This window comes from Mobula birostris, chromosome 8 (genome assembly GCF_030028105.1).
Source record: "Mobula birostris isolate sMobBir1 chromosome 8, sMobBir1.hap1, whole genome shotgun sequence".
Classification (NCBI taxonomy): domain Eukaryota; kingdom Metazoa; phylum Chordata; class Chondrichthyes; order Myliobatiformes; family Myliobatidae; genus Mobula; species Mobula birostris.
The window spans coordinates 6,163,459-6,188,204 of NC_092377.1; the positions used below are offsets into that span (position 1 = coordinate 6,163,459).

Here is a 24,746-nt window from a genome sequence, read left to right on the forward strand (position 1 = left end):
GACGGAAGATGAGAGGTGACCTGATAGAGTTGTACAAGATGATGAGAGGCATTGATCATGTAGATAGTCAGAGTCTTCTTCTCAGGGCTGAAATGGCTAACACGAAAGAGCACAGTTTTAATGTGCTTGGAAGTAGCTGTAGAGGAGATATCAGGGTATTTTTTTTAATGTAGAGGGTGGTGAGTGCATGGAATGGGCTGCTGGCGACATTGGTGGAGGTGGATATGACAGGGTCTTTTAAGAGACTCCTGGATGGACACATAGAGCTTAGAAATATAGAGGACTATGTGTAACCCAGGGTAATCTCAAAAGTAAGGTCATGTTCAGCACAGCATTGTGAGCCAAAAGGTTTGTATTGTGATGTAGGGTTTCTGTGTTTCAATTATTGGACCTCTCTTCAAGCGATGCGGCCTGTGGAAAGCAGCCAGTGAGTGAGTGGGCCAGTGAAGGAGTGGAGCTTTGAGGCTTTTACTCGACAGGCTTCGATGAGAAGAGGCGGAGGACAAGCTTGCTTGCAGTTAATCTTCACAATGTCTACTGAGACAGTGACGTGCCTCTCACGTGAGATGTGGCAGTCTCGGGGGAACTCCCCTCTCCCGCAGAGTCATATCTGCCAGAAGTGCATACAGCTGGGTGATCTGGAAGACCGTGTAAGGAATCTGGAGCAACAGCTGGATGACCTTCGACTCATAAGGGAGAATGAGGCAGTCATGGATGAGAGCTACAGGGTGGTAGTCACACCTAGGCTGTCGGAAGCAGGTCGTTGTGTGACAGTCAGAGGGGGGAAAGCGAAGGTGAGCAGACAGGTAGTGCAGAGCACCCCTGTAGCCATTCCCCTGAGTAATAAGTTTACTGTGCTGGATACTGTTGGCGGGGACGACCGACCAGGTGTGAGCCACGGTGGCAGGGCCTCCGGCACTGAGTCTGACCCTGTGGTGCAGAAGGGTGGGACGGAGAAGAGGAGAGCTGTCGTCATTGGAGACTCTATAGTCAGGGGAGCAGACAGGAGATTTTGTGGATGTGAGAAGGATACTCGCATGGTTTGTTGCCTCCCGGGTTCCAGGGTCCGGGATGTCTCTGACCGGGTGCACGACATCCTGGTACGAGAGGGAAAGCAACCAGAAGTCGTGATATATATTGGAACCAATGACATAGGCAGGAAAAGGGATGAGGTCCTGAAGTGTGAGTTTCGGGAATTAGACAGAAGGCTGAAAAACAGGACCTCGAGGGTGGCGTTCTCAGGATTGCTGCCGGTGCTACGTGACAGTGATGATAAGAATTGGAGGAGATGGCAGTTGAATACGTGGCTGAGGAGTTGGTGCAGGGAGCAGGGGTTTAGATTTTTGGATCATTGGGGTATCTTCTGGGGAAGGTGGGATCTGTACAGATTGGATGGGTTACACCTGAACTCAAGGGGGAACAATATTCTTGCAGGTAGGTTTGCTAGCATGGTTCGGGAGGATTTAAACTAATTTGCGAGGGGAATGGGACCCAGAGCGATAGAGCAGTGAAAGAAGTGCCTGGAGTAAAGCCAGATCTAATATACAGAGAGGCTTTGAGGAAAGAGAAGCAGAATAAACCGTGTAAAGACAGTAAGGTAGAAGGGCTGGAATGTGTGCACCTCAATGCCAGAAGCATCAGGAACAAAGGTGATGAACTGTGAGCTTGGATACATACATGGAATTATGATGTAGTGGCCATTACAGAGACTTGGCTGGTACCAGGGCAGGAATGGATTCTCAATATTCCTGGATTTCAGTGCTTTAAAAGGGATAGAAATTGTGGAAAAAGGGGAGGAGGAGTGGCATTACTGGTCAGGGATACTATTACAGCTACAGAAAGGGTGGGTAATGTAGCAGGATCCTCTTTTGAGTCAGTATGGGTGGAAGTCAGGAACAGGAAGCGAGCAGTTACTCTATTGGGGGTGTTCTATAAGCCCCCTGGTAGCAGCAGAGATACAGAGGAACAGACTGGGAGGCAGATTTTGGAAAGGTGCAAAAATAACAGGGTTGTTATCATGGGTGACTTTAACTTCCCTAATATTGATCGGCATCTGATTAGTTCCAAGGGTTTAGATGGGGCAGAGTTTGTTAAGTGTGTCCAGGATGGATTCCTGTCACAGTATGTGGACAGGCCAACTAGGGGGAATGTCATACTAGATCTAATACTAGGTAATGAACTGGGTCAGGTCACAGATCTCTCAGTGGGTGAGCATCTGGGGGACAGTGACCACCGCACCCTGGCCTTTAGAGAGGACAGGAAAATTTTTAATTGGGGAAGGGCAAATTATGAGACTATAAGGCTAGAACTTGCGGGTGTGAATTGGGATGATGCTTTTGCAGGGAAATGTACTATGGACATGTGGTCGATGTTTAGAGATCTCTTGCAGGATGTCAGGGATAAATTTGTTCCGGTGATGAAGATAAAGAATGGTAAGGTGAAGGAACCATGGGTGACAAGTGAGGTGGAAAATCTAGTCAGGTGGAAGAAGGCAGCATACATGAGGTTTAGGAAGCAAGGATCAGATGGGTCTATGAGGAATATAGGGAAGCAAGAAAGGAGCTTAAGAAGGGGCTGAGAAGAGCGAGAAGGGGGCATGAGAAGGCCTTGGCGAGTAGGGTAAAGAAAAACCCCAAGGCATTTTTCAATTATATGAAGAAAAAAAAGGATGAAAGGAGTGAAGGTAAGACCGATTAGAGATAAAAGTGGGAAGATGTGCCTGGAGGCTGTGGAAGTGAGCGAGGTGCATACAGCTGGGTGATCTGGAAGAACTTGATGATGGTGAGGACAATATGAGTGAGGTAGATGTTCTGGAGCATGTTGATATTAAGGGAGAGGAGGTGTTGGAGTTATTAAAATACATTAGGATGCATAAGTCCCCGGGGCCTGTCGGAATATTCCCCAGGCTGCTCCACGAGGCGAGGGAAGAGATTGCTGAGCCTCTGGCTAGGATCTTTATGTCCTCATTGTCCACGGGAATGGTACTGGCGGATTGGAGGGATGCGAATGTTGTCCCCTTGTTCAAACAAGGTAGTAGGGATAGTCTGGGTAATTATAGACCAGTGAGCCTTACGTCTGTGGTGGGAAAGCTGTTGGAAAAGATTCTTAGGGATTGGATCTCTAGGCATTTAGAGAATCATGGTCTGATCAGGGACAGTCAGCATGGCTTTGTGAAGGGCAGATCGTGTCTAACAAGCCTGATAGAGTTCTTTGAGGAGGTGACCGGGCATATAGATGAGGGTAGTGCAGTGGATGTGATCTGTATGGATTTTAGTAAGGCATTTGACAAGGTTCCACACGGTAGGCTAATTCAAAAAGTCAGAAGGCATGGGATCCAGGGAAGTTTGGCCAGGTGGATTCAGAATTGGCTTGCCTGCAGAAGGCAGAGGGTGGTGGTGGAGGGAGTACATTCAGATTGGAGGGTTGTGACTAGTGGTGTCCCACAAGGATCGGTTCTGGGACCTCTACTTTTTGTGATTTTTATTAACGACCTTGATGTTGGGGTAGAAGGGTGAGTTGGCAAGTTTGCTGACTACACAAAGGTTGGTGATGTTGTAGGTAGTGTAGGGGATTGTCACAGATTGCAGAGAGACATTAATAGGATGCAGAAGTGGGCTGAGAAGTGGCAGATGGAGTTCAACCCGGAGAAGTGTGAGGTGGTACACTTTGGAAGGACAAACTCCAAGGCAGAGTACAAAGTAAATGGCAGGATACTTGGTAGTGTGGAGGAGCAGAGGGATCTGGGGGTATATGTCCACAGATCCCTGCAAGTTGCCTCACAGGTGGATAGGGTAGTTAAGAAAGCTTTTGGGGTGTTAGCTTTCATAAGTTGAGGGATAGAGTTTAAGAGTCGCGATGCAATGATGCAGCTCTATAAAACTCTGGTTAGGCCACACTCGGAGTACTGTGTCCAGTTCTGGTCACCTCACTATAGGAAGGATGTGGAAGCATTGGAAAGGGTACAGAGGAGACTTGCCAGGATGCTACCTGGTTTAGAGTGTATGCATTATGATCAGAGATTAAGGGAGCTAGAGCTTTACTCTTTAGAGAGGAGGAGGATGAGAGGAGACATGATAGAGGTGTACAAGATTTTTTCGAGGAATAGACAGAGTGGATAGCCAGCGCCTCTTCCCCAGGGCACCACTGCTCAATACAAGAGGACATGGCGTTAAGGTAAGGGGTGGGAATTTCAAGGGGGACATTAGAGGAAGGTTTTTTACTCAGTGGTTGGTGTGTGGAATGCACTACCCGAGTCAGTGGTGGAGGCAGATACACTAGTGAAGTTTAAGAGACTACTAGACAGGTATATGGAGGAATTTAAGGTGGGGGGTTTTATGGGAGGCAGGGTTTGAAGGTCGGCACAACACTGTGGGCCAAAGGGCCTGTACTATGCTGTACTGTTCTATGTTCTATGTTCTTTTGCTTTTATGTAGGTTTTGGCTTCTCTTGTTAGCCATGCTTGTTTCATCTTTCCTTGAGAATACTTCTTCCTCTTTGGGATGCATATACCCTGTACCTTCTGAATTGCTTCCAGAAATTCCAGCCATTTCTGAGAATTTCTGGCAGGTATTTCTGGGAATATTACAGAATGTGCAGGATCAGTTCATTCCAAAGAGTAAGAACGATTCTAAGGGGAGTAAGGGGCAACCGTGGCTGACAAGGGAAGTCAAGGACAGTATAAAAATAAAGGAGAGGAAGTATAACATAGCAAAGATGAGTGGGAAGCCAGAGGATTGGGAAACTTTTAAAGACCAACAGAAGATACTTAAAAAGGCAATACAGTGAGAAAAGATGAGATATGAAGGTAAAGTAGCCGAGAATATAAAGGAGAATAGTAAAAGCTTCTTTAGGTATGTGAAGAGGAAAAAATTAGTTAAGACCAAAATTGGGCCCTTGAAGAAGTGGGTGAATTTATTATGGGGAACAAGGAAATGGCAGACGAGTTGAACAGGTACTTTGGATCTGTCTTCACTAGGGAAGACACAAATAATCTCCCAGATGTAATAGTGGCCGGCGGACCGAGGGTAACAGAGGAACTGAAGGAGATTCATATTAGGCAGAAAATAGTGTTGGATAGACTGATGGGACTGAAAGCTGATAAATCCCCAGGGCCTCATGGTCTGCATTCCAGGGTACTTAAGGAGGTGGCTCTACAAATCGTGGATGTATTGGTAATCATTTTCCAATGTTCTACAGATCCAGGATCAGTTCCTGAGGACTGGAGGGTAGCTAATGTTATCCCACTTTTTAAGAAAGGAGAGAGAGAGAGAGAAAAAACAGGGAATTATAGACTAGTTAGCCTGACATCAGTGGTGGGGAAGATGCTGGAGTCAATTATGAAGAATGAAATAGCGACACATTTGGATATAACAGGATCGGTCCGAGTCAGCATGGATTTATGAAGGGGAAGTCATGCTTGACTAATCTTCTGGAATTTTTTGAGGATGTAACTATGAAAATGGACAAGGGAGAGCCAGTGGGTGTAGTGTACATGAACTTTCAGAAGGCCTTTGACAAGGTCCCACATAGGAGATTAGTGGGCAAATTTAGAGCACTGGTATTGCAGGTAGAGTACTAACATGGATAGAAAATTGGTTGGCAGACAGGAAACAAAGAGTAAAGATTAATAGGTCCCTTTCAGAATGGTAGGCAGTGACTAGTGGGGTACCGCAAGGCTCGGTGCTGGGACCGCAGCTATTTACAATATACATTAATGATTTAGATAAAGAATTAAAAGCAACATCAGCAAATTTTCAGATGTCACAAAGCTGGGTGGCAGTGTGAAATGTGAGGAGGCTGTTCTGAGAACGTAGGATGACTTGGACAGGCTGGGTGAGTGGGCAAATGCATGGCAGATGCAGGTTAACGTGGATAATTGTGAGGTTATCCACTTTGGTGACAAAAACAGGAAGGCAGATTCAATGGTGTCAAGTTAGGCAAAGGGAAAGTACAATGAAATCTAGGTGTCCTTGTTCATCAGTCACTGAAAGCAAGCATGCAGGTAAAGCAGGCAGTGAAGAAAGCTAGTAGCATGTTGGCCTTCATAACAAGGGGAGTTGAGTATAGCAGCAAAGAGGTCCTTTTGCAGTTGTACAGGGCCCTGGTGAGACCACACCTGGAGTACTGTGTACAGTTTTGGTTTCCAAATTTGAGGAAGGACATTCTTGCTATTGAGGGAGTGCAGCGTAGGTTCACAAGGTTAATTCCCAGTATGGCGGGACTGTCTGTCTTTCTTTTCAAATCTTTTTATTATTATTATCCAAAATTAACACGAGTACATCGAATTAAGCAACACTTACAATGTCTCAAGAAAAAAAAACTATTTTAAAGATTGAAAAAATTTTGATGATTAAAAAAACCCCTACTAAGCAAGAAAAAGTGGCAAAAAAACCCCATTAGGTGTTTAACCCCAGAGCCATATGTCATACAAAAAGCTTCTAAAGATAAACATCAAACTGCCAGCAAAAAAAAAGTACCATAAATTTACAATGGATCTTGGAGGAAATCTATCAATTAACTCAAATGATAATAACGAGGAAATGAACCCCATCTTTTCTCAAAATCAAACATAGGTTCAACAGTTCGACTTCTAATTTTTTCCAAACTAAGACATAGCATCATTTGAGAGAACCATTGTGACAAAGTGGGAGCTAATGTACCCTTCCACTTCAGCAAAATGGCTCTCTTGCGGGCATGTCATATGTTGAAAGGTTGGAGCAACTGGGTTTGAATACACTGCAATTTCGAGGGATGAGAGGGGATCTGATTGAAACATAAGATTATTAAGGGATTGGACATGCTAGAGGCAGGAAGCATGTTCCTGATGTTGGGGGAGTCCAGAACCAGAGGCCACAGTTTGAGAATAAGGCCTAGGACATTTAGAATAGAGTTGAGGAAGAACTTTTTCACCCAGAGAGTTGTGGATCTGTGGAATGCTCTGCCTCAGAAGGCAGTGGAGGCCAATTCTCTGGATGCTTTCAAGAAAGAGTTAGATAGAGCTCTTAACGATAGCGGAGCCAAGGGATATGGGGAGAAGGCAGGAACGGGGTACTGTTTGTGGATGATCAGCCATGATCACAGTGAATGGTGGTGCTGGCTCGAAGGGCTGAATAGCCTACTCCTGCACCTATTGTCTATTGTCCTATTGCTTCTCTGCCATCATCCTTGCCAGTGTTCTTTTCCAATCAATTCTGGCCAACTACTCTCTCATGCTTCTGTAATTCATATTACTCCACTGTAATACTGATACATCTGACTTTAGCTTTTCCTTTTTAAATTTCTGGCTGAATTCGATCACATAATGATCAGTTTCCCTCATGGTTCTTTTACTTCAAACCTTCTCGTCAGTTCTGGTTCATTGCACAACACACAATCCGGAATAGCTGATCTTCTGGTGGGCTCAATCACAAGCTGTTCTTAAAAACCCTTCTCACAAGCACTCTAGAAATTCTCCCTCCTGGATCGAGCACCAACTCGATTTCCCAAACTACCTGCCTATTGAAATACACCATGACTATTGTTACATTGTCCTTTTAGCATGAATTTTCTTTCTTCCATTGAAATTTGTAGACCACATTCTTACTACTGTTTGGGGGTCTGTATACAATTCCCATCAGGGTCTTTTCACCCTTGCAGTTCCTTAGCTCTATTTACAATGACCTTATGTCACCTCTTTCTAATAATTTAATTTCATTTTTTACCAACAGAGCAATGCCACCACGTGGCTTACTGCCTATTCTTTCGATACAATGTGTATCTTTGGATGTTAAGCTCCCAGTTATAATCTTTCAGTCCATCAAGTCTGCTCCGCAATTCCATCTTAACTGATCTATAATCTCTCTCAACCGCATTCCTCCTGTAACCTTTGATGCTCTGACTCATCCGGAATCTACCAACCTCCTCTTTAAATGTATCCAGTAACTTGCCTCTACTGCCATCTGTAGCCACAGATTCTTCCTCATCTGTTTCAAGTGGATGTCCCTCAGGCTAGCCTTCTGGTCGTAAACTCCCCATCTATCCGAAACTTGCTCTCCACATCCACTCTATCTAGGCCTTTCAATACTTGATATGTTTCAATGGAAGCCCGCGGCATTCTTCTAAACATCACTAAGTACAGGATCAGAGTTATCAAATGCTTCTTATATGTTAACTCTTTCAATCCTAGAACTATTCACATGCATCTCCCCTGGACCTCATCAAATGCAGCAGAACTTTACTTAGAAAGTCACCCAAAACTGATTACGATATTCCAAATGCAGTCTGTCCAAAGCCTTATAATGCCTCAAAATTACATCCTTGCTCTTATATTCTAGTCCTCTTGAAACAAATGCAAAAATTGCATTTGCCTACCGTACCTCCAACTCAAAAATTGAGTCGTCTCTTTGAAGAGGACAAGAGAAGCAAGAGTAGATATCAGACCACTGTAAAATGATACTGGACAGGTAGTATAGGAAACAGTGGAATAGTGGACAAACCTGGTAAGTATTTAGCATCAGTCTGCACTGTGAAAGACGCTGGCAGTATGCCTGACGTTCAATGGTGTCAGGGGACAGAAGTGAGTGTTGTTGCAATTACTAAGGAGAAGAGTCTTGGGACATGAAAGATCTGAATCTAGATTAGTCACCCAGACAAGATAGATTACTCCCTGGGTTTCTGAAAGAGGTGGCTGAAGAGATTCTGGAAGCAACAGTAATGATCTTCCAAGAATCACTAGATTCTCTAATGGTTCCAGAGGACTCAAAAATTGCAAATGTCACTCCACTCCAAGATGTCAGAACAGGAATAGGAAGTGGAAATAAAATGAGTGGCCACTGGGAGATCTCACTTCTTCTGACGATCTGCAAAAGCGGAACATCGCAGTGGTCAAACATTTTAATCCTGCTTCCCATTCCTGTTCTGACATCTTGGTCCATGGCCTCCTCTTGTGTCAAGAAGAGACCACACTCAGAGTGGAGGAGCAGAAGAAGTGGGATCTCCCAGAGGCCAACTATTTTAATTCCAGTTCCCATTCCCATTCTGATATATCTATGCATGGCCTCCTCTGCTGTCACAATGAAGCCACACTCAGGTTGGAGGAACCACACCTTGTAATCTGCCTCAGTAGTCTCCAAACTGATGGTGTGAACATCAATATCTCGAACTTCCGGTAATGTCTCCCACTTCTTTCTCCATTCCCCATCCCGTTTTCCCTCTCTCACCTTACCTGTTTGCCAGTCCATCACCTCCCTCTGGTGCTCCTCCTCCTCCTTTCTTCCATAGCCTTCTGTCCTCTTCTATTAGATTCCGCCTTCTCTAACCCTCTATCTCTTTCACCAATCAACTTCCCAGCTCGTTACTTCACCCCTCCCCCCCAATTTCACCCATCACCTTTTGTTTCTTCCTCCCTTCCACCCACCTTTTAAATCTACTCTTCATCTTTTTTTTTCCTCCAGCCCTGCTGAAGGTTTTGGCTTGAAATGTTAACTGTACTCTTTTCTATTGATGATGCTGACCTGCTGAGTTCCTCCAGCATTTTGTGTTGCTTGGATTTCCAGCGTCTGTAGATTTTCTCTTGTCTGAGGTGGAATGTAGTGTAGGGATGTCTTTGGTCATGCACTTTGGTGGAAGAATAAAAATGTAGACTTTTCTAAATGGGGTTACAATTCAATATTTATATATCTGAGAACACTTTGTGTATCCTCTTTTATATTATTGACTAAGTTCCCCTCATAGTTCATCTTTCCTCTACTTGTGGTTCTTTTAGGTGCTTTCTATGGGTTTTCAAAAGCTTCCCAATCCTCCAGCTTCCCACTAGTTTTTGTTATATCATACGTCCTCTGTTTTGCTTTGGTGCTGTTCTTGAATTCCATTGTCAGACATAATTTCCTCATCCTTCCTTTAGAATACTTCTTCTTTGAAATCTGTCTCTTCTGCACCTTCTGAATTGCTCCCAGAATCCCCACCCACTGCTTTCTGATGTTATCCCTGCTAATGTCCCCTTCCAATCAACTTTGGCCAGTCTCCTTCTCAAGCTCTAATCCCCTTTATTCCAGTCTAATACTGACAGATCTGGCTTCAGTTTCTCTTTACAACTGACCTTCCAGAGAGTTTTCTGATCACTCAGTGTTCTTGTAATTCATGGCTAGACTGTCTCACCTGGTTGAAGTACCGTTTTCTATCTACATCTGCAGCAGCAGTTCGCAGTGACTCACCTGCGATTGTGCCGATAATAGGCAGAAATAAAAGGCCGATGCCAACATCACGTCCCACTGCCATCGACCTCTCCTCTTCCCTTTGTCTCTCCAATGCTTGCTCTGCATCTCTCAGAGACTCTTCTGCATAACGTAGGTTTTTTTCATACTCTTCCTTCTCACTTTTAATGACCTGTAACCAATCTCGTAAGTTGCTCAGTTGCTGTTTCTTCACTTTCACCTCTGCTTGCAGTCTTCCTTTCTTTTTGACGGACTTCGCATGAAATGACTGAACCTCTCTCAAGCAGGCAGAAGCTGCATCATAAGCTCCCTGTGCTCCTTGATGTGCTTTCTGAACGAGGGTCTGAATCACACAAATATCCATCTCACTCAAGTCTCCGTTCCCAATGTTGATCATTTTGTTGGCCAGTGACTTCACAGCTTCGATCTCTTGCAAAAGACACTCTCCGATCTTGCTAAGAACTTCTTCATTCACAGAAAGGTTGGCAACTGCCATGGTCCCTTTAGAAATACAGAGATCTGATATTATTGAGTGACAGTGTTGGGTTTCCATGGGTCACACTCCCTCCCCTGTCAGGATCAAAAGGTTAAACATGGTGCAACTAGTTTCCTGAGCTTCATATATTTCAGTGCAAGAAATATTGTGGGAAAGGCAGATGACAGTGCTGAAGGAGTAGCTGGTTTACAAACAGAGGCAATTTGTTGTGAGGAGAGGCTGTTGATAGGGTAAACTTCCAGTAAATATGACGAATTACAATTTAAAAGGTGCACAAAATCAAAAAGAGTGAATACAGGACTGAAGGTGTTGTATTTGAATGCGCACAGTATACAGAATAAAGTAGATGAACGCAGTGCAGTTACAGATTGGCAAATAGGATGTTCTAGGCATCACTGAAACATGGCTGAAAGAAGATTATAGCTGGGAGCTCAGTGCCCAAGGATACACATTGTCTCAGAAGGACAGGCAGGAAGGCAGAGGAGGCAGCATTGCTCTGTTGGGAAAAATTGAAATCCAATCATTAGAAAGAGGTGACATAGGGTCAGAATGTGTTGAGTCATTGTGAATAGGAACTGCAAGGGTAAAAAGACCCTGAAGAGAGTTGTATACAGACCACCACACAGAGGTAATGATGTGGTCTACAAAATACAACAGTTGATGGAAAATGTATTCCCAAAGGGCAATGTAATAATAGTCATGGGGGACTTCAATATGTAGGTTGATTGGGAAAGACAGGCTGTTGCTGGATTCCAGGAGGGGAAATTTCTAGACTGCCTATGAGATGACTTTTTAGACCAACTGGTGGTTGAGCCCACTATAGCATCAGCTAATCTGGATTGTGAGATTTCTAATGAACCAAAAATTGATTAGAGAGCTTAAGATAAAAGAATCCTTATGGGCAAGTGATCATAATATGATCAAATGCACCCTGAAATTTGAGAAGGACAACCTAAAGTCCGATGTATCAGTATGACTGTGGAGTAAAATGAATTACAGAAGCATGGGAGAGGAGTTGGGTAAATTGATTGGAAAAGAATATTGGCAGGGATGCCAGCAGAGCAGCAATGCTGGAACTTCTGAAAGCAATTTGGAAGGCACAGGCTACATACATCCCAAAGAGGAAGAGGTATTCTAAAGGAAAGATGACACAACTGTTGCTAACAAGAGAAGTAAAAGCCACAGAGACAGCATATAATAGAGCAAATATTAGAAGGATGTTAGAGGATTAGGAAGCTTTTAAAACCAACAGAAGGCAACTAAAAACATCTTTAAGGTGGTAAAGGTAGACTACGAAAGTAAGCTAGCCAATAATATTAAGGAGGATACCAAACGTTTCTTTAGATACATAAAGTGTAAAAGAGAGGTGAGAGTGGAAATTGCATGGCTGGAAAATAATGCTGGAGAGGTAGTAATGGGGAACAAAAAAATAGCAGATGAATTGAATAGGTATTTTCTATCAGTCTTCCCTGTGGAAGTCACTAGCAGTATGGTGGAATTTCCAAGAGTCAGGGTCATGAAGTGTGTGAAATTAACATGACTAGACAGAACGCTCTTTGGAAACGGAAAGGTCTGAAAGTTGATGAGTCATCTGGACCGGATGGCGGGAAACCCAGAGTTCTGAAAGAGCTGGCTGAAGAGATCATGGAGACATTAGTAATGATCTTTCATGAAGCACGAGATTCTGAAATGGTTCCAGAAGATCGGAAAATTGCGAATGTCACTCCACTCTTCAAGGTATGAAAGGGGCAGAAGGAAAGAAACTATAGGCCAGTTAGTCTGACCTCAGTGGTTGGGAAGATATTGGAGTCGATTGTTAAGGATGTGGTTTTGGGATACTTGGAGGCACATGATAAAATAGGCTGTCGTCAGCATGGTTTCCTGAAGAGAACATCTTGCCTGACAACTCTGTTGGAATTCTTTGAAGAAATAAGCAGGATAGACAGTGGAGAATCAGTAGATGTTGTGTACTTGAGTTTTCAAGAGGCCTTTGACAAGGTGCCACACATGAGGCTGTTTAACAAGCTACAAGCCCATGGTATTATAGTAAAGATTCTAACATGGATAAAGTTGTGGTTGATTGGCAGGAGGCAAATAGTGGGAATAAAGGGAGCCTCTTCTTGTTGGCGTCTGGTGACTAGTGCTGTCCCACAGAGGTCTGTTGGGTCATATGTCAATGATGTGGATGATGAAATTGTTGGCTTTGTTGAAAATTTTGTAGACAATGTGAAGATGGATGCAGGGGCAGGTAGCTTTGAGAAGTAGAGAAGCTACAGAAGGACTTAGACAGATTAGAAGAATGGGCAAAGAAATGACAGATGGAATAGTGTTGGAAAATGTATGGTCAAGCACTTTAGTAGAAGAAAAGAAAGGGTTGACTATTTTCTAAATGGAGAGAAAATACAAAAAAAAAACTGAGGTGCAAAAAGATTTGGAGAGCATGTGCAGGATTCCCTAAAGGTGAATTTTTAGATTGAGTCTGTGCTTGGGAAGACAAATGTAATGTTAGCATTCATTTCAAGAGGACTAGAATATGAAAACAAGGATGCAATGTTGAGACTTTATAAAACATTGGTGAGTCCTCACTTGGAGTACTGTGAGTGGCTTTGGGCCCCCTCTCTTCCTTATCTTCGAAAGCATTTGCTTAAACTGGAGAGGTTTCAAAGGAGGTTCACAAAAATGGTTCCACTTTGAATAGCTTGTCATACGAAGTGTGTTTGATGCCTCTGGGCCTATATTCATTAGTATTCAGAAGAATGGTGAAAATACTTGACAGTGTGGATGTGGAGAGGGTGTTTCCTATGGTGGCAGATTTGAAGACAAAAGGACACAGCCTCAGAATAGAGGGGTCATGTAGGGGCCATGTCATTATGTATATTTAAGGCAGGGGTTGATAGATTATTGATCAGGGCATGAAGGGATATGAGGGGAAGGCAAGAGATTAGGGCTGAGAGGAAAATTGGATCAGCCATGATGAAATGATTGAGCAGATTCGAATGGCAAAATTAACTAATTCTGCTACTATATCTTATAGTCTTATGAAAACTGAAAAGTTTGAATGTAGATATGTCACCTGGACCAGATGGACTACTCCCTAGGTTTCTGAAAGTAGTAGCTGAAGAGATTGTGGAGGCATTAATAAAGATCTTCCAAAACTCAATAGATTCTGGTTTGGTTCCAGAGGAATGAAAAACTGTAAATGTCACTCCACTCATCAAGGGAGGGAGGCAGAATAAAGGAAATTATAGGTCAGTTAGCTTGACTTTGGGGGTTGAGAAGATGTTGGAGTCGATTGGTAAGGATGTGGTTGGAGCTTGGGTGTTTGGATGTACATGATAAAATAGGCCAAAGTCACAACGGGTTCCTCGAGGGAAAGTCTTGTCTGACAAATCTGTTGGAATTCCTTGAGAAAATAACAAGCAATATAGACAACCGGAATTACTGGATGTTGTGAACTTGAAATTTCAGAAGGTACTTGACAAGGTGCCAAACGCAAGGCTGCTTAGCTGGATAAGAACCCATAGAATTACAAGAAAGATACTAGCATGGATAGAGCATTGGTTGATAGGTAGGAGGTAAAGAATGGTAATAAAGGGGGCCTTTTCTGATTGGCTGCCAGTGATTAGTGGTGTTCTGCAGGGGTTGGTGTTGGCACTGCTTCTTTTTAGATCATATAGCAATACTTGGATGATGGAATTGATGGTTTGTGGTCAGTCTGCAGACGATGTGATGGTAGGTGGAAGGGCAGGTTGTGTTAAGTAAAAAAGGGCGGCTGCAGAAGGACTTAAACAAGGAGAATGGGCAAAGGTGTGGCAGATAGGATACAGTGTCAGGAAGCGTTTAGTCAAGCACTTTGATAGAGAGAATAAAAGTGTAGCTATTTTCCAAATGGGCAAACAATTCAATAATCCAAGGTGGAAAGGGACTTGGGAGTCTTCGTACAAGATCCTCTAAAGTTTAACTTGCAGGTTGAGTGGGTACTGACGAAGGCAAATATATTGTTTGCATTCAATTCAAGATGAATATACTATAAAAGCAATGATGTTTTATTGAGACCTTTTAAGGCACAGGTGAGGCTTCACTTGGAGTATTGAGAGTAGTTTAGGGCCCCCATCTGAGAAATGATGTGCTGAGTAAATATTTAAGACAAGCTTGGATAGATTTTTGCATAGTAGAGGAATTAAGGGTTATGGGGAAAAGGCAGGTAGATGGAGATGAGTCCACGGTCAGATTAGCCATGATCTTATTGAGTGGCGCAGCAGGCTCGATGGGCCGGACGGCCTACTCCTGATCCTATTTCTTATGTTCTTCTTGTGTTCTTATGACATTGAACCAGGTTCAGAGGAGTGGTTCTGGGAATTAAAGATTTATCATATGTTGAACATTAATTGTTGCAGGGCTTTACTTGCAGGAATTCAGAAAAATGAGGAGGATCTCATTTAGACCTGTTGAATGTTGAAAGGCCTAGAGAGAGTGGACACGGAGAGGATGTTTCCTATTGTGGGGGAATCTAGGACCAGAGGGATGTCTTTTTATAACAGAGATGTCGAGAAATTTCTTTTGCCAGAAGGTGGTGAATCTGTGGAATTCATTGCCACAGGCAGCTTGGAGGCTATGTTATTGAGTGCATTTAAGGCAGAGGTTGATAGGTTCCTGATTAGTCAGGATGTAAAAGGTTATGGGAAGAAGGCCGAGAATGAGGTTGAAAGGGATAATGGATGAACCATGATAAAATGGCGGAGCAGACTCAAAGTTCAAAGTAAACTTATTATCAAAGTACATATATTTCACCATATGTGCAGAATATGTTAATTCTTCTCCTACCTCTCCTGATTTTATGTTCTTGTGCTCTAAATCTGTTCTGAACCCTCTTCAACTCCTTGACATCTTTCCTATAATGGGACAACCAGAACTGTATGCAATATTCCAGATGTGGCCTAACTACATCTAGAGTTTTAAAAGCTGCAAGAAAATTCGCTGACTTTTTAAATCAATGCCTCAACTAATAAAGGCAAGTCTTCTTAACTACCTGATCAACTTCCTATGAATTTAGACTTCAAGATCTCTCAGCTCATTAAAGGTGTTAAAGGTCTTAAAGGTCTTGCCATTAACAATGTTCTGTTTCTTTACATTTGACTTACCAAAGTGCAACATTTCACATTTGCCCAGGTTAATCCCCTCTGGCATTTTTTGCCCATACCTGCAACTGATTTATATCCCGTGTATTCTTTGCCAGTCTCCTAAACTATACACAACATGATCAAATTTCATATAATCTGCAAACTTAGTAACACACCTATCTACATTTTCATTCAGGTAATTCACATAGACATCACAAATAGCAGAGGTCTCAGTACAGATCCCTGTGGAACCCCAATGATCACAGACCTCCAGCTAAAATTCAACCACTACCGTATATCTTCTGTCGGCAAGCCAATTATGAATCCAAACGGTCAATTCACCATTGATCGCATGCATCTTAATCGTCTGGATGAGCCTCCCATGACAGATCGGGACTACAGAGCGTCGTGGGAGCTGAATTCTGAAGGAATGCAGTTTTTTTTTTTTTAAAAACTTCTTCGAGTGCAAGGAGGACGAGACTGCGCAGGCGCGTGACGTCAACAGGACAGCGCGGAGAGTTTAAAAAGGAAGATTGCTACCAACGTCTGTCTTTTGGATCGGGACTACAGAGCGTCGTGGGAGCTGAATTCTGAAGGAAGGCAGTTTTTTAAAAAAACTTCGAGTACAAGAAGGGCGAGACTGCGCAGGCACGTGAAATCAACAGGACAGCATGCAGAGTTTAAAAAGAAGACCACCCTGTACAGTGGGCAGCTGTCGGAGCGGGCAGCGGAGTGAGTGGGAGCAGAGTGTAGGGCTTTGGCTTCAACGGGCTTCGGCAGTAAACGGGAAGACGCAAGAGCGAAGCACCAACTCTTTTTTTCCTTCACTGCCTCCCCCCATTCGCAAATCGGCCTGGACAGACAGGAACAGCAGGGCTGTCACAGCTAACGGTATGAGCTAACGGTTTAAAAAGTTCATCTGTTTGGCGAGGTAAGTGTGTGAGTAGACTTACTTTTCCTGTTTCATTCCTGTAGAATTAGATAGCATGCCTGCAGGGTTAGTGCTTTGTTCAGGGTGTCAGATGTGGGAATCCTGGGAGACCTCCAGCCTCCAGGATGGCCACATCTGCGCCAGGCGCACCGAGTTGCAGCTCCTCAGAGACCGTGTTAGGGATCTGGAGCTGCAGCGTGATGACCTACTGCTTATCAGGGAAAGTGAAGAGGTGATAGACAGGAGCTACAGGGAGGTAGTCATCCCTAGGCTACAGGGGTCAGAAAACTGGGTCACTGTCAATAGAGGGAAGGGAAATGCCCGGAGAGTGGAGAGTACACCTGTGGCTGTCCCCCTCAGCAACAAATATCTTGTTCTGGATGCTGTTAAGTGGGATGACCTGACAGGGGACGCCCACGGTGACCGGGTCTCTGGCACTGAGCCTGGCGCTGTTGTGCAGGAGGGAAGGAGGGAGAAGAGGAATGCGGTAGTCATAGGGGATTCCATAGTCAGGGGAATGGACAGGAGATTCTGTGAGCCTGGTAGAGATACCCGCATGGTGTGTTGCCTCCCAGGTGCCAGGGTACGGGATGTCTCGGATTGGGTCCTGAATATTCTGAAAGGGGAGGGTGAGCAGCCAGTTGTCTTGGTACATGTTGGTACCAATGACAAAGATAGGACAAGGGAGGAGGACCTGTAGAGAGATTTCCAGGATTTAGGAAGGAAGCTGAGAAGCAGGACCTCTAGGGTAATAATCTTGGGATGGCTACCTGTGCCACGTGCCAGCGAGGCCGAGAATAGTAGGATCAGGCAGATGAATGCATGGCTGAGAGACTGGTGCAGGGGGCAGGGCTTCAGATTCTTGGATAATTGGGATCTCTTCTGGGGCAAGTATGACCTGTTCAAAAAGGACAGGTTACACCTGAACCCAAAGGGGACCAATATCCTAGCAGGAAAGTTTAATAGAGCTGTTAGGGAGGGTTTAAACTAATTTGGCAGGGGGATGGGAACTGGAATGATAGAGCGGAGGAAGGGGAAAACAGAAATAAATCTAAGATAGTGAGCAGTAAAGATTTCAGGAAAGACAGACAGGTGATGGGGCAAATTCGTAGCCATTGGGATGAGTTGCAGTGCAATAAAGTTGCAGTGAAATCAAAGCAAAAAGTATCAAATACTGGTCTTAAGGTGTTATACTTAAATGCACACAGCATAAGGAATAAGTTGGATGATCTTGTCGTACAGCTACAGATTGGCAGGTATGATATTGTGGCCATCACTGAGACCTGGCTAAAGGATGCATGTTTCTGGGAGCTGAATGTCCAAGGATACACGGTGTATCCGAAGGATAGGAAGGTAGGCAGTGGGGGAGGCGTGGCATTATTGGTAAGAAATGATATTAAATCATTAGAAAGAGATGATATAGGATTGGAAGGTGCAGAATCTTTATGGGTTGAGCTAAGAATCGCAGGGGTAAAAGGACCCTGATGGCAGTTATTTATAGGCCTTCAAACAGCTGCAGTGTTGTGGACTTCAAATTAACACAGGAAATAGAAAAGGCTTGTCACAAGGGCAGTGTTATGATAATTGTGTGGGATTTTAACAGGCAAGTGGATTGGGAAAATCAGGTCGGCGCTGGATCTCAAGAGAGAGAATTTGTAGAATGTCTGCGAGATGGCTTTTTAGAACATGTTGAGCCCACTAGGGGATCGGCTGTACTGGATTGGATATTGTCTAATGAACCAGAGGTGATTAGAGAGATTGAGGTGAAGGAACCCTTAGGAGGCAGTGATCATAACATGATTGAGTTCACTGTGAAATTTGAAAGAGAAGTCAAAATCTGATGTGTCGGTATTTCAGTGGAGTAAAGGAAAGTACAGTGACATGAGAGAGGAACTGGCCAAAGTTGACTGGAAAGGGACACTGGCGGGAAGGACGGCAGAGCAGCAGTGGCTGGAGTTTATGCGAGAAGTGAGGAAGGTGCAAGACAGGTATATTCCAAAAAAGAAGAAATTTTCGAATGGAAAAAGGATGTAACCGTGGTTAACAAGAGAAGTCAAAGCCAAAGTTAAAGCAAAGGATAGGGCTTACAAGGAAGCAAAAATTAGTGGGAAGATAGGATTGGGAAGTTTTTAAAACCTTACAAAATGAAATTAAGAAGGTCATTAAGAGGGAAAGGATTAACTATGAAAGGAAGCTAACAAATAATATCAAAGAGGATACTAAAAGCTTTTTCAAGTATATAAAGAGTAAAAGACAGGTGAGAGTAGATATAGGACCAATAGAAAATGATGCTGGAGAAATAGTAGTGGGAGATAATGAGATGGCAGAGGAACTGAACGAGTACTTTGCATCAGTCTTCACTGAGGTAGCTATCAGCAGTATACCGAACACTCAAGGGTGGCAGGGAAGAGATGTGTGCGCAGTCACAATTACGACAGAGAAAGTACTCAGGAAGCTGAATAGTCTAAAGGTAGATAAATCTCCTGGACCAGATGAAATGCACCCGCATGTTCTGAAGGAAATAGCTGTGGAGATTGCGGAGGCATTAGCGATGATCTTTCAAAAGTCGATAGATTCTGGCATGGTTCCAGAGGACTGGAAGATTTCAAATGTCACTCCGCTATTTAATAAGGGGGCAAGGAAGCAAAAAGGAAATTATAGACCTGTTAGCTTAACATCCGTGGTTGGGAAGTTGTTGGAGTCGATTGTCAAGGATGAGGTTACAGAGTACCTGGAGGCATATGACAAGATAGGAAGAACTCAGCATGGATTCCTTAAACGAAAATCCTGCCTGACAAACCTATTACAATTTTTTGAGGAAATTATCAGTAGGCTAGACAAGGGAGATGCAGTGGATGTTGTATATTTGGATTTTCAGAAGGCCTTTGACAAGGTGCCACACATGAGGCTACTTAACAAGATAAGAGTCCATGGAATTACAGGAAAGTTACATACGTGGATAGAGTGTTGGCTGATTGGCAGGAAACAGAGAGTGGAAATAAAGGGATCCTATTCTGGTTGGCTGCCGGTTACCAGTGGTTTTCCGCAGGGATCAGTGTTGGGGCCGCTTCTTTTTACATTGTACATCAACGATTTAGATTATGGAATAGATGGCTTTGTGGCTAAGTTCGCTGATGATACGAAGATAGGTGGAGGGGCCGGTAGTGCTGAGGAAACAGAGTCTGCAGAGAGACTTGGATAGATTGGAAGAATGGACAAAGAAGTGGCAAATTAAATACAATATTGGAAATTATATGGTTATGCACTTTGGCAGAAGAAATAAATGGGCAGACTATTATTTAAATGGGGAAAGAATTCAAAGTTCTGAGATGCAACGGGACTTGGGAATCCTCGTACAGGATACCCTTAAGGCTAACCTCCAGTTTGAGTCGGTGGTGAAGAAGGTGAATGCAATTTTGGCATTCATTTCTGGAGGAATAGAGTATAGGAGCAGGGATGTGATGTTGAGGCTCTATAAGGCGCTGGTGAGACCTCACCTGGAGTACTGTGGACAGTTTTGGTCTCCTTGTTTAAGAAATGATGTGCTGACATTGGAGAGGGTACAAACATAGAAAATAGGATATTACAGCACAGTACAGGCCCTTCGGCCCACAATATCATGCTGACCCTCAAACCCTGCCTCCCATATAAGCCCCCACCTTAAATTCCTCGATATACCTGTCTAGTAGTCTCTTAAACTTCACTAGTGTATCTGCCTCCACCACTGACTCAGGCAGTGCATTCCACGCACCAACCACTCTCTGAGTGAAAAACCTTCCTCTAATATCCCCCTTGAACTTCCCACCCCTTACCTTAAAGCCATGTCCTCTTGTATTGAGCAGTGGTGCCCTGGGGAAGAGGTGCTGGCTATTCACTCTATCTATTCCTCTTATTGTCTTGTACAGGGAAGATTTACTAGAATGATTCCGGGAATGAGAGGGTTAACATATGAGGAACATTTGTCCGCTCTTGGACTGTATTCTGTGGAGTTTAGAAGAATGAGGGGAGACCTTATAGAAACATTTTGAATGTTGAAAGGCATGGACAGAGTGGATGTGGCAAAGTTGTTTCCCATGATAGGGGAGACTAGTACGAGAGGGCATGACTTAAGGATTGAAGGGTGCACATTCAGAACAGAAATGCGAAGAAATTTTTTTAGCCAGAGGGTGGTGAATCTATGGAATTTGTTGCCATGGGCAGCAGTGGAGGCCAAGTCATTGGGTATATTTAAGGCAGAGATTGATAGGTATCTGAGTAGCCAGGGCATCAAAGGTTATGGTGAGAAGGCTGGGGAGTGGGACTAAATGGGAGCATGGATCAGCTCATGATAAAATGGTGGAGCAGACTCGATGGGCCAAATGGCTGACTTCTGCTCCTTTTTCTTATGGACAGACTTTGCCAAGCTCCTTTCTAAAGTCCATTTTAACACACACACACACACACACTTTCATTATCACCCTTGTCACCTTGTCAAAATAATCTGTCAGGTTAGCAAGATATGACTTGTCCCACAGAAGGCCATGTTGGCCCTCCCTATTTGGACCATAGTTTTCCAAATGCTCATGGATTCTATCCCGAAGAATTCTCTTCAGTAATTTCCCTAGCACTGACATGAGATTCACCTGTCTATAGTTTCCAGGATTATCCAGATTCTCTTCTTAAATAGTGGAATGTTAGCTACTTGCCAGTCCTCTTGGACCACACCTGTGGCTGGAGAGGGTACAACGATATTGGTCAAGGCCTTCTGTTGCCTCTTTCAGTGACCTGAGGTATATCCAATCAAGCCCCAGGGACTTAATGCTCTACAAAAGACCCATCACTCTCTCAATGCAATGCACACAAAGTGCTGGAGGAACTCAGCAGGCCAAGCAACATCTCTTGAAAATAATAAACAGTCAATGTTTCTGGCCAAGACCTTCCATCAGGACACTTATACTTTGTAATGGCGTAACATATTAACACATTTGGCACTGATCTCCCTGTCCTACACATCTTTCTGCTTGGTAAATAGTGATATAAAGTTTCATTAAGGACTGCACCCACATACTCTGCATCCAAATGTTCTCCGGGCTCCTCAGTGAACAAGGTATAGTTGCAAACTGGAGATAGCAGGCATGTGATTACTTTTCTAGCAATTTATAAGGATGGAGTCCTGAAGACTGGCAGTATGGAGACTCTTCCGATTTAAAAAAAATTTGTTACTGGAAAGGTGAGACCAAGGGTCGGGGGGAGGAGAGACAGGGACCAAATTGGTATCTGAAATACATGTGGTGTTTTAATACTCGGGAAGATGTGGCTGAAAGGCACTAGCCACTAAAATCTAAAGCTAAAATGCAGGGGGAAAAATACAAAAAATGTATCTCAAACAATAACGAGGTGGCTTACAGAGAAGAAGTTATCACCCTGACAGTGGTGTCAAGAAAATAACGTCATCCTCAATGTCGCAAAAACAAAGGAGCTGGTTGTGGACTACATGAGGAACATGACCTCACTACTTTTTATTTCTGTTTTTGTACTTTTGCACTACTCATTTTATACTCACGACTCACTTGAATATACACGCAGACACGCACGCACAGACACACACACAGTCTCTCACTCACACACACACACATATATATATATATATATATATATACACACACACACACACATATATATATATACACACACTCATGCAGACACATACACACATGCACAGACACACACATTTACACAGATACAGACACACACATGCACTCACACTGACATACACACACGTACAGACAGACACAGACTCAGACACACACTTAATGTATTGCAGGTTTTTCTCTGTATTTAGTTATCATGCATTTCATATTCCGTAAAGTTAACACATTTCATGACATAGGCCTGTGATATTAAATCTGATTCTGAATGTACACATTGTTTTTGAGGCTGCATCTGGAGAATAGTGTACATTTTTGGATCACCTGTTATGGAAAGGATTATTGTTAAACTGGAAAGAGTGGAATGAAGATTTATGCAACTACTGTAATGACCTCAGGGCTTGTGTTCTAAGGAGAGGTTGAGTACACTGAGATGTGGCATTATTGGAGAGGGTCAATTCATAAGGGGCACAGATTGGGGGATTGTGCACACTCTTTTTCCCAGGTAAAAAGAAACAAAAACAAGAGGGGAACGATTTGCAAGGAACCTGAGATATGATTTTCATAAGGAGGGTGTGTGTATGTGGAACAAGCTCCCAGAAGAAATGTTTGAGGGAGGTTTTGTAAGACATTTAAAAGACACTCGACATGTATGTGGATAGAAAAAATTTTAGGGGTGTGGGCCAAAAGAGGACATATGGGACAGGTTTAAATGGGCATCCTGGTCAACATGGATGAAATGGGCTTTTTTCTGGGCTGTATTATTCCATGTCTCTATGACGGAATGCGTTGCTTCAATGAAAAAAACAGTGTGGAACTCATCTTGTCAGTATAGTTCATCAATCAATACTTATGGTTTCCTGCCACTGAGCTAGTGTTGACTTTCTTCATCAATAGGTTTTAATAGGTACATTTAATATCAGAGAAACCTATACAACATACATCCTGAAATTTTTGTTCTTTGCAATCATCCACAAAAACAGAGGAGTGCCTCAAAGAATGAATGACAGGTAAGCACTAGAACCCCAAAGCCCCCCAACTCCCCCCTCCCACGCACAAGCAGCAGCAAGGCAATGACCCCAATACGCCATTATTAGATTTTGTCAAACACCAGGCATATTACATCAATTGCTTTATCATCCTCTGTAAAATGTAATTATGTCAGATTCAGCATTTCCTCAACAAATTCAAATTGACGGCTCTTATTACCTGTGTTTGAATCTATCAACCTGATACCATTAATTCCCTTTGTCACCTCTTCAAAGAACTCAGATTTCTGAAGCATGATTTCCCAGTCACATCACCATTCTGCTTATTCCTAATGAGTGCTTACCTTCCAAATGCAGACAAATCCTGTCTCTCAATCCCCTTCAGTATCTTTTCCACTGGTAGTTTTCCGCTTCTCCCTGCTGCCCCGAAATAAAGCCACAGTATTAGCTACCCTCCAGATACAAAAATCTCTGTCAGAGTCCCGGCAACATTCTAGCATATTGGTTACTATAACCCTATTACAGTACCAGTAATTACTGATCAGGGTTCAATTCCACCGACGTCTGTTAGGAATTTGTTTGTTCTCCAGCAGGATTTCCTCAGGATGCTCTCGTTTCCTCCCGTGTTCCAGCGATGTATGGGTTAATGCTTGTGAGTTGTGAGCATGCTATGTTATGTTGTGTGCTGCACAGCACAATCCTTTCTGACTTTATTTGATGGAAACAACACATTTCACTGTATGATTTGATGTACACGTGACAATGAAGCTGATCTAATCTTTATGACAATGAAGCTGATCTAATCTTTAATGACAGCCCAGAATACAGCTGGTCAGGCCTTAACAATCTATCTACTTGTCAAGGTCAAAGTAAATTTATTATCAAAGTGGATATATGTCACCATAAATTACCTTGATACTTATTTTCTTGCAGGTATTTACGGAAAAAGAAATAAAATAGGATCTATAAATAACATGTAAATAACAAAGACTGACAAACAACCAATGTTCCTGTTTATCACCCTTCTATCTGTCTTCATCTTTACCTTTGAATGCCCTCACCAGCTTTTATCGGCCTCTGTTTTCTGTCTGTCTGCACCAAGCATCCACTTGCTAGTGTCCCACCTCCACCAATCCCTACCTGGATCAATCTGCCTGTCAGTCTGTCACCCCTTCTTAGAATACCAGTTCTTTCTGATCCCTGTCTCACCACTCTCCCTCTCCTCCTTACACTGATTGTCTCCCCTCTTCAATCTCAGTCCCAATGCAGAGTTTTGACCTGAAACGTCAAACGTCATGTCCTCCACAGTTTCATTGATTTTCACCACAGATTGTTTACCTACCTGCATGTGCTTAAAGTTCAACAACAAATGCTCTTTCCTCTCCTACACAAA

The 24,746-nt window shown here is 43.3% G+C and overlaps 1 protein-coding gene across 1 annotated transcript in view; it reads right to left on the minus strand.

Moving 5' to 3' along the window:
• Nucleotides 1-24,746, minus strand: part of LOC140202127 (uncharacterized) — a 40,915-nt gene that overhangs the window by 10,158 nt on the left and 6,011 nt on the right. Inside the window, exons 2-3 of the mRNA XM_072266987.1 lie at nt 23,698-23,773; nt 10,191-10,691 (exon numbers count right to left, since the gene is read on the minus strand). Coding sequence (XP_072123088.1) covers nt 10,191-10,686 — 496 coding nt within the window. The 5' untranslated portion in view covers nt 10,687-10,691; nt 23,698-23,773. The remainder of the gene's footprint in view (nt 1-10,190; nt 10,692-23,697; nt 23,774-24,746) is intronic.